Source organism: Belonocnema kinseyi, chromosome 2 (genome assembly GCF_010883055.1).
Source record: "Belonocnema kinseyi isolate 2016_QV_RU_SX_M_011 chromosome 2, B_treatae_v1, whole genome shotgun sequence".
NCBI lineage: Eukaryota > Metazoa > Arthropoda > Insecta > Hymenoptera > Cynipidae > Belonocnema > Belonocnema kinseyi.
In genome coordinates this window covers 63679936-63690917 of record NC_046658.1, presented here as the reverse complement: position 1 = coordinate 63690917, position 10982 = coordinate 63679936, and the positions used below count along the sequence as shown (strand labels likewise).

The 10982-nt window shown below is 29.7% G+C and overlaps 1 protein-coding gene across 1 annotated transcript; it reads right to left on the bottom strand.

Moving 5' to 3' along the window:
* Positions 1–3112: 3112 nt before the first annotated feature.
* LOC117168273 lies at positions 3113–6551 on the bottom strand. The gene is made up of 3 exons (XM_033353782.1): positions 6195–6551; positions 4282–4548; positions 3113–3931 (listed from the first exon to the last, which is right to left on the bottom strand). Exons 1-3 carry the CDS (start codon positions 6424–6426, stop codon positions 3558–3560), a joined length of 873 nt encoding a protein of 290 aa, XP_033209673.1. The 5' UTR covers positions 6427–6551; the 3' UTR covers positions 3113–3557.
* Positions 6552–10982: the final 4431 nt, after the last annotated feature.

The following is a 10982-nucleotide window of genomic DNA, read 5'->3' as shown; positions in this document are numbered from 1 at the left end:
GAAACTCACTATAACGTCTTGGGGTTAAATGCTCATCTGTTGTATCTTTTTGATAAAGTCAAATGAGTTTTGGACGTGAGTGATGGAGTTTCATATAAAAGGATACATTTTTGCAGCGAGGAAGCGTGCTAGGTTGTAAGTTGGTGAGTTTATTGCGCTGGCGATAGGTCTGAGTGGAATGTTATTTTTTTGGTTTTTTGGGAGCCCGTAAAGTCTTGAAAGAATGGGATTAGTAGGTATCAATTTATATATTGTTTGGCTGTCAAGTTAAGAATCTTTGAGAAGGGTTTTTGTTTTACTGACTATTGTTTTTTAGGGTCCTTTTTAAGTTTTGTGTATGTATAGTCAGTTAGAACGTCCATGATTTTGTTATTATAGTCTTATTTATTCATAATTACTGTTGTGTTTCTTTTGTCTGCGGGTAATATTATAATGTATTTATTCCGATTGAGTTCTTCAATTGCAGTTTGTCTTGTTTTGTTAAGTTCGAGGAAGGAACTTGAGCTTGGCGTAAATTGTTGACCGTCCTACTTTGTATGTCATTCGCTTTTTCAGATGGAAGAGTATATATTGTGGATTCTAAATTGCTGATTATTTCTTCTTTTGGGATTTTCGAAGGAGCTATTGCAAAATTATGTCCTTTAGATAAGGCTGAAATCATTTCATTGTTGAGAGGATGGTCAGAGATGTTTTTTACTGTATCTTTTAGCTGTGTTTGCTTTACTGGAATTAATTTGTTAAATTTTATTTCTTGTTTTTGAGTGGAAAGTTCTTTAATCCTTTGGGATTGGTCAAAAGATATGCGGTCCAATGTGGACAAAATGTCAAATCTGAGAGTCTTTGATAGGAGAAGGTGAAGTTTTAATAGTTTTTTGGAGGTAGTGTTCAAAATTATTTTTCAGTTGTTAGAATTTTGGAACGATTTTGTTGTCCCTGCATTGTTTCAAAAAAGCTAAGGATGTTAGTAGCTTACCTTGAGAAGTCCTAAGCTTACTAAAGATGTTGGTTTTAGTAAGAATACTTTCCCCGTACATTTCTTTGATAATAGATTTAATGCTTTCACGATGATTCATTTCGATGACAAAAGATATTTCGGGTTTCACTCGTGTAAAAAACTAAGAATTTTTGCTGAAGTAAAAATATCAAAGATTTTTTGACTCCGAAAAATAAATTGACCTATGATAGAACATATTGTATTCAATAGTAAGGAAGCTATAATCAGTTGTAATATTTGAAAAATCTTTTTTTGACAGTTAACTTTTTTCATTAACCTAATTTAAAATTGATGCAAAAAAGGAAAGATTTATGGCTTCAAAATAAATCTAAATAAATATTAAAAATGTGTTTTAAACGGAAACACTTTTTCATTAACATAATTAAAAGTTCCTGTAAGAATAGAAAAGGGATCTTCAGTCAATACATATAGATTGACTTGCTTTTAAAAATTTGTTATTTTCAATTCCTCTACTGAAGCAAATATATATATATATATATATTTATTATATAAATATATATCCTTGCTGAAGCAAATATATGTGCTAATTAATCTTGATAATGAAGCAAAGTGCTCAGCAAATAAATACCATAAAATTGTAAATACAAATTTAGTGGAAATCCTTGAGATCGAATTTATAGCAATTGTTTCTTTGCTCCTGAATTTCTGCGTTACTTTTTTCATTTTCTTATAGAAGTAAGTAAAAATTTTGAAACTTTTTAAATTTCTTTTATTGAACGTTCTTCGATTTAATAATGTTTGATACAATCGTTTGAGCAATTGTTCGGATGGATGTGTGTGTGGTTGCATGATTGTGCGGAGGTCACTCTATTTTGTAAGGACATTAACAAGAGGACGATTACAAATAAATTGATAAAATTCTTAAGGCTTATTTTCTTTACTACAATCTCAAAACTGAAAAAAGAAATTCTAAACATTTTTTCTTCGATTCGAGATGAATCGATTGATTTATATGAGAGTTATATGCATTTGTAGTACTTGAAAATTTTTTCTTTACAGTAAAACTTTTTTTATAAATATCATTTAAAGTTCATGGAAAAATTCTTGATTCGAGATGAATTGATTGACTTATAATATTAGCTACTTTCTTGAAAAGTAAGCAAGCTTTCGTCATTTATAATATTTCTGAAATCAATACAAATTTATCAACCTATATTTCACAATAATTATACGTGTAATATGATCAAAAAGCATATTATCATTTAAAATCAAATTAATAGGCATATTTTTTCCAACAAATATAATACATTATTCCATAAAATAATTCTGTAACATAATATTGAAAGAAAATATTATTTTTAGTTTAAATTTACATACAGCTTTTCTATGAGAAAGTGCCCTAGAGATTTGTAAGAATTTTGAATGAATTTCACAGTTTCTTCCTTTTTTCTAGCTTTCATCAAGGAAAAAGTAAGGATGCTTAGAATTTTTACAACTACTTATGAATAATTAACTGGTATGTGATGAACAAATTTTCTTGTATTGGAATAGTGAGTTATCAATATTTTGAAAATAAATAGGCGAAAATACGATGTAGGAATAATTGAAATAAATAAAACCTATTTTCGGTGAAAAAATGTTCATTTGCATTTTGTTTTCAAAGATTTAATGTCTTATCCAGTAACGCAAAAAAATATTCCTTCAGTGGATTACCTATATGGAAAGTCGAGTATGAAAAATCTTGTCATGTTTCACTTTTCCGCATTGGGATATTCGGTAAAGGAAATTAATGATGCGTACCATTTTCAAAAATAGTATCAATGATCTTGGGCCTTGTGCACAAAGCGGGGTGTTTATTAAGGTTGGGTAAACGATTCTGGACGTCATGTTGCTGATGAGTAAATTAGCCTAAAAATCTAATTTTGAGGTAAAAGATACTGTCATCTGTACATGAGAATGAAACTCTTCCTGGTATCAAATTGCAGGACCTTTCACTCGCCCCAGATTTTACAATAGCCTCCGTCTTGATAAAACTTTTTTTTTATCTAAAAGGTACTCGTGCATGTTAAAGATTGGTAAAAAGTAGACCTACATTACAAAGCTCTATAATATAATTACTAAGAAATAAATATTTCTTTAAAGTAAATACTACGTTTATAAAAAGATGTTTATTTATAGTCAATTTTACAGTTTTAACATCAGTTTTAAATATCCTACTCTTTTGTCAAGCAACGCTCCAAGTGTACAATCAAAGTACAAAGGAATTCGCAATAAATACTTACGAACTAGACTAAAGTAAACGTTTGTAACGGTAGCATTCTTACAGCGATTACCTGTGAGGGAAATTTGAAGGAATGATAGAAAAGAAAATTAGACTCGTAGAAGAATATCTTTACAAGTAGCATTTCGAAGAAATTAGAAAAGAACATAAGAAAGATGTGAAAAAAAGTTATAAAAAGATTCCACAGGAAGAAGAAAGAAAACAAAGTTAGAGAAAAGAAAAGATAAAAGAAACTATGGAAGCTCTCTGTGAGATTAGATCATGCCTTGATCTCTTGTCATTTGATATGCCTAAAATCCTAAAATTAGTTTAACTTGTATATTACAAAAGCGACCTACGATCGCGCACATTTCCGTATTTGCGTACAGCTTCTTGAACAGTATCTTGTGCCAAATCAAGAGACCTCGCGTATCCAGAATGACCCATGCCATGGCCATGATGTTCTTCAGAACTGTGGGTATGCGAGGAAGAATAGACAGGCTTGCTGACAATTTCATATGTCGTCTTTTTCTCTCCACCACTTGTTAGGGATTTTAATCCTATAATTGCTGAAAGCATCAGGGCCATCAGACCAGTCATCAATGCCTTTCCAGCGAGAAGAGCAAGTGCACCAAATCCTACTGCACCCAAAGTCCCTTTCATCATCATTAAACCGGCCATTAATCCGTTCATGCCTTTGTCTTTCTTGCCGCGACCTAAAAGGAAATTGCATTCTGGGTTACTTTGAAAATGAGAAGTTTAATTGCTGGTTAATTGAATTTTGAAGTAAGTAATTCATTTAGAAAGGTATAGCTGTGAGCATTATAATTTATATTATTGTAAGATCATATTTCATTAAATAGTTTTGCAATATACAGGTTCAGGTATTAATTTATAACAATTTTGTTGAAAATAAATAGAAAGATTAATGGAAGAATGAGAACTTTTGGAAATGAATATTTATAGAATGATCATTATTGCCTGATCTCCATATTTAATATAATTTGTGTGTAAAATTGAAAAATTTGTTTTATTTATAGGAACTTAAGGAAATTCTTAATCTCACCATCTTCGTTATTTTTATCTCCAGTTAGTCCCAGTCGATTTAGCGCCTCGTTATTGAAGTTTCTGGCAGCTTCGAATGTTCTCGGATCGAAGAGCTTGATGGAAATTGCGTGGCTGTTAAGGTAACTGCCTACTTTGTGAATCAAGAATGCATCCAGCCGTTTGTCAGCATCATGCGGAAAATCTCTTGCTAAATTAGCCATCACTTCTGCGACTGGAATATCTGTTGAGCTGGTATCTTTAACAACCGAGACACCAGGTAATAGACCTAAAAAATTAGGATAAATAAAATACTCCATTCCTGCCTATTTGTAATGAAATATTTAAAATATTGTACGGGAATGTACCAAATATACTACAGCAGAGAAAACCAACAAGAGTAAAAAATTAATTCGTATTTAAGTAGAAGATCCGAGCAAAGTCATACATTCCAGTTTTCCATGAAATAAAATATTACCAATGCAAATAACCAAACTATTAATTTTCAAATAACTAAAATTAATCTTTATTTTCTTAAATAATCTCTGAGAAAAAGTTAAATTTAAACTGAGGTAAAGGTAATTTCATTAGGATAAAATTACTTCTTCAAAGAAAGTAGTTTGTTTTATGTCAATCAGATCCTGCTTTAATTTTTCAAAATATGTTTTATTCAAGTATGATTTCAGCAAAGAAATAAATGTAATTTAATTTCGAATTAAAAGAACATAGATGCTTCTTAAACTAATAAGGTACAATTTTAAAGGGGATGACTAATTTTTCAAAAGATTAAGATTAAGATGAAAATAATGTCACCAACTTAGTAACAGAAAATTCCATAAGAGGTGAAAACTGATTTATTTGATTCAATTAACTATAATTCATGTGATAAGGGCATTTTTTGTGACTTTTGGATCAATTATAAATCTATATTTGAGTATGCAAAAGTTACAGGATTTTCGATTAGAATATGGACGAAATAACTTTTCTTTTATGCTTACTAAATTTTCTTCAGTTTGAAAATTTTCATTAATTTCATAGATTAATAGGTACTTTTTGTTGAATTTACCGAATTTGTTTAAAGTTTACAGTTTAAAGATACCACCTTAACAGAGAAGTTCAGTAAATGTTACAGAAAATATCCTTAAATTGACCAAACTGTTGCAAATTTTGTAAGATTTACAGAATAGCTATGCTATCTCTATTTTGTATGCTAAATATGAAAAAATTAGTCGAATAACAAAGAAGAAATAGTGTATTTTGTATTTTTATTTAAAAAAGTTACTTTGAATTATTTTAAAATATAATTTTTGTATTGTAGGTAAAATTCTTTTAAAAATTTGACGTTAAATAGAGAACAATTACCAGAATTTATTAAAAAACTGAAAAAAATATTATTTCTTCTTAAAAAATAATAATAGTTTGTGCATTTTTTGTTAAAATAAAACTTGTTTCAATAAAAAAGTTAATTTTAACAAAATATTTCTTTCTTTCTGAAAAGATTTCTGCTGAGTATTTTATTCACAATTTTAAGATGTTGGGCCAAAGAAATTTGCGAAATATTTGTTTTAATTTTTGAACAAATGTAATTAAAAGCAAAAAGAACTTACTAGAGCAGAAGTTTAATAGTTAAAAGAATTTTTTTTTGAATCAAAGTGTAGAAACATAACTGATGCAATAAACATGTAAATAACAAAATTTAAAGTTTATTTAGTTAAAGTGTGCTTATAGTATTTATTATATAAACATCTTTACTTTTACTATAGATTTAATGTTCTTCATAGATTGTTTCTTATAGATATCATGGCAAATTCTAATTATTTCATCAATTCCTCAAATAATTTACGTTATACTATTAGTTCTCAAATGCATATAAAGATGTCAATTGAACCTGCATTATTGACCAATATAATTTTTTTTCCTAAACTTTCTACACACCAAGATCATCCTGTTCGGAAAGTCGATCAAAAAACGAAACCACATCCAGCTTGAGACATTTAGCACTATAAGATCTCCCACAATCTTTGGTCAGAATCGTGGGCGTTTTATCCGGTGTATCTTCAAGTGATTGGCTTACAGTCCCATGTTCAATTTCAGCACGAGCGATTTTAAAAATTATTGAAAAAAGGAAAAAGGGAAGAAAAAATCTGGACACTTGATGAGGCTTCATTTCGGATGAATGGAACTTTGATTTTTGCCGATGAAATCCGAGCGCTTAACTTCGAAAAATAAGGGGTTGAAAAAAAAGCTCCCTTTAACTTGGACGAGACAAACTGACGGGTCGCGTGATTTGTACTGAACGTGTCGATAGCTAGTTGCACTATATATAGGAAACAACTACAGACTTTTTTCCTTTTTGCCTTTCGACATTCATACATTCTCCATAGTCGAGCAGAGCAGAGACGGCCCTCTTCTTTTGCGGCCACTGGGAGAGGTACCATCCTTCCTAAGGTGCAGGTAGGGAGCGTCAAATAGAGCGGAGAATTCGAATCTCAGTCAAATTTACAAAAACTAGAGGTACCGATAATAAGAAAGGTGGTCGGTCGACTTTGCCCACAAGTCGAAGAAAATCGAACATCATTGTGAATTAGCCATTGATCCTTATTACTCGTGGCTTGTAAACACTTGCTACGGTTTCACTGGCGTCAATTAAAAGCGAACACGTTTTTCATCACTTCAGAGACATTGGAATGGAAAATAAGCAAAACCCGCTTTCTTCCTTTCAAATAAGTTTGAAATGATGAAATATCTTCTAATTGGATTTAAGGTAATTGTCATGTAAAAATATGGGTTTTCTTTAAAACTTACAAAAAATAATTATTTCAACATTAGTTTTTGTGAGCCAATTTTTTTATAACTGTCAATTCTTAACAATTGTTTAAAAATTGTTGAACTTCAATCACTCATGGCTTATTTTTTGGACGAAACATACTATCCAACTCTACCTTTCCCAGTTTTTAAAACAATTAAATAATATTCTAATGCAGTTATTCATTAAACACATTTTTTTATTTACAGAAAATTATTTCATTGGTCTCAGTCACAGAAAAATTTTCTTTCAAAATTAAAAAAAGTAGAGTTGTAGAGGATGCTCTTCCCGAGATGTGTTTTTTTGCACGTTTTCTGCATTGAGTAGAGAATAATAAGAGGTGTCAGACCTCCGCATTATTTGAAGACCAATATAAATTTCTGTAGTAAAATATTCAAAAACTTGATTCCCATACCAAAACCGTTAACTGCATTTTTGATAATTAATTAACATTTGCTAACAATTATTTGTGCAAAAATGAAAAGTTATTATGCAACTTAGTCAAGAACAATTAAAAAACTGCATAAAATGAATGAGAATCCGCGACACACGCGAATAAAGATTCGAGCAGTTTTCGTCGATTTTCTCGCCTTCGTTCATTTTGCAGTTTACGGTGTTTTTTGAAATCACGGTAGTATTTGTCACTTTTTTCAGCACCAAAGTAAAAAATCAAATTCCAAACCCGAAACCCGAAATTAAATCTTCATTTTCTGAAAAAAGCCATCATTTAAAGTTTTCTGAACTTTACTTCTTGTCTTGTGATGAAAAATAATATTTCTTAAAATTACTGTCGGTGATTTATAAAAAAAAAATATAACATTCTTCTTTTCATATTATTTTCATATATCTTTTGGCGAAATATCGTCTGCTACAGTGTCGTGCCGTCACACTAAATCTTTATTTTCCCGGGAAAGAATAATTTTTTTATATTTTAATTTTTCATATTTTTTTCATATTTCGAAAGGATATTTTGATTATTTATCAAAATTAAAAATCAGATTTTTAGTTTCTATCTAAAAACGATTTTCAAACCTCATGAAATTTGAATCTTAAAATTCTTGAATGATTTACTCGGAATTGGTTAACTTTTTCTAATCAAACTAACTTTCGCTCTATATTTAGCAACTTAATATCTCAAGAGTAAGATAATATTTTTTATTTAAATTAAAAATTTCTCTTTTTATCGTGATCCGCTACCTAGTCTGTTCCAATTTTAGGTTTCTGTCACTTTGAGATTTTAAACTTCCGCATTCTATTGGTTGTTCAGCGAGGGGAAATTTGGTCCCAAATACTCATTTGCAAGATGTCTCATTTCCACCACTTCGACTCACACTCTGTCTCACTTTTAAAGCTGAGTGGAGGTTCGCGGTGGTGGAAACGAGGCATGTGTCAAATGAGTGTTTATGGCCGAATTTCCCCTCGCTCAAGAGCCCTGCTGTACGGCAGCCTTTAAATTGATGGTTTAAGTAGAAAAATCCAAACTTGTTTAGACGAAAAATAAAATATAATTTTTTGAAAAACAGTAAAAATTTACCGAATAAAATATTTCAAAATGAGATTTGGATAAGAATATGTTATGGCGTAAATTACAAGTTGACTATTTAAGTAGATAATGACTCACTTAGACAGACAACCGTTTTTTTAAATGGTTGGTTTGCATTTTAGCGTTGTGTCGTAAATATCATCATTATTTTCTCCTGCAAATAGTGAAAGCATTATAGTAGAAAATAATGGCATTGAAACAATGAAATATTTTTAAAGTACAAAAATCAACTTCAATATGACCTAGTAACAATGGCTTTACATTCTTTTGTAACAAGAAGCGAAATTTCGCTCGACGTGAGAGTGGTTCACACAATAATAACAGATATGCCATACTCTACAAAATCAGAACTATAGCTGTCACAATTGCGATGATATCCGTTAGAAAGTAATTTCATTTTTGTTTACTTTGGAATTTTCTTTACATAGTAACATTGGAAGCTATAAACCTAAAACTTTGTCTTAAAAATGAAAAATATTATTATATTTAAAATTAAATTCCTATACGATTGCTCCTTTTCCTCAGGCTGCACCCGCCAATTTTTAACTGTATTATTAAATAATCATGTTTTTTGACAGATTGTATTAAAAATTAGAAAATGAAATCTAATAAAATAAAACATTTTTATATGTGATGAAATGTCAAGTGGAAAAAATCTATAATTTTTTCGAATTGATTTCACAGTCATTTAACAAAAATTACATAATTTATTTTGATTGATTTCCAAGCACATACATTTTATTGGTAATAATTTGTAAATAAACTGACTTTAATAATTTTATTAATTAATAATCCATTTTCTTAGTAAACCCCATCAATCAGATTTAAGTAATTTTTTCCACAAGAAGGCACTTGTGTTTGAAGTGAAATAGGTAATTGTTCAGCATTTTTAGTCAGATTTATACAATTAAAAAAAGTATTCTTCAGTGAATTCGATATATACTTATTTGTCAAATGTTACAAATGCATATGTAGTCATCAATTCTACGACTTTCATCTGAGTACTGACAGATTGTGCTAAATTGATCTTCCTCACGGAATCGAAGAAAGTAAAGAAAATGCCAGTGAATTAAGTAGCTAACCAAGTTATCATCTTGATTGAAAAATGAAAGTATTGGAAAAGTCGTAGCTGGAAGTGATCGATTTAAAGAAAGTAAAATGTAAATGAACAACCAAAAAGATGCACAAGATTACAATCTTTAAATAAAAATAAAATGATTTTAATTGCATTGAATTGACTGTTTTCCAATTTTTTTATCAATTTGCTTCTCTAGTTGAATCATTTTGAGGCAATAATTGCAACATTAATTACCTCTAATTTAAATATAAGAACCATCTTATAGAATCATGTCATTATTAAAGTATAAAAAAATAAATTTCACGCAAGTGAAGAATAAGTATAAGTAAAAAAGTCACTTATGTCTGTTCAACTTCGAACAGAGAAAATCAACGAGAAATATTTTTTCTGGAAAAAATATAATGGAATTTATTTTTTATAAATGTTCATGAATATTTGTCTTATTCTTTACAAAAAATTTACATTTTTGTTTTTTCGCTATAAAAAATCGACATGCGGTTGCTCATAGTGAAAAATACAGGGGGAAAAGCCGCGAGTTGACACGCGGCTTTCTTATCTGTAAAATATCTCGACCTTATACCATATATATATCTCGACCTCGAATTGACGCGCTGTCTTTACCTGGCGTTTAAAGGTACAATGCAACTTTTAAGTGACCTACGGCTTATAACTGCAGCGAATTACAAATTTTAGTTGAAAAAAACTTGTTATTTAATTAAATATATTTGTTTTTCAAAATTCTCGTTTGCGTAGATAGACGCAGTATTCTTCTGCGAATCTATTGATGCGAACATCTTATTTTCATCAAAAATGTGACTAAAGTTCCTTTTTAACTTGTAAGGCAGATGTATGCTTATGCATTTGATAGTCATATTACCTTGTGTTTACATAATATGAGACACTAAGTCTTAGAAGATACATTACTTGTTTGAAATATTTTTTTTCCTTCGAAAGAAAAGAGACCAATTTTAATTTATTCATATTTATTGAAAATTTTCTAAAAAATTTTTGCTGAATGAGGAAATTTAATTTTTGCATAGTCGCAACTTCTACTCATTAACTTTCAAAAGCTCTGTTCTAATAAGAATCAAAGCGGGCTTTTTTTATTGCGATTTAAATTTGGTAATTCCCAAATATATTTGATCAAACATTTGATTAATTTCATGCCTGTAGAACCTTATTTATTTTAAATTTGGTGTACTAAAGAAATAGGAACCTCCTAGCTCCGATATTTGCACTTCAAAAAGCAGAGGATCTTCACTTGCAATTTAAAAAGTCTTCGTGCAACTGCGAAAT

Bases quoted from the DNA above. Each gene is read 5' to 3' on its own strand.
- LOC117168273 (XM_033353782.1), bottom strand. From the start codon at position 6,426: ATGAAGCCTCATCAAGTGTCCAGATTTTTTCTTCCCTTTTTCCTTTTT. The intron at 4,549-6,194 runs GTGTGTAGAAAG...CTAATTTTTTAG, and splicing joins TTCCGAACAGGATGATCTTG to GTCTATTACCTGGTGTCTCG. The intron at 3,932-4,281 runs GTGAGATTAAGA...ATTTCCTTTTAG, and splicing joins AGATAAAAATAACGAAGATG to GTCGCGGCAAGAAAGACAAA.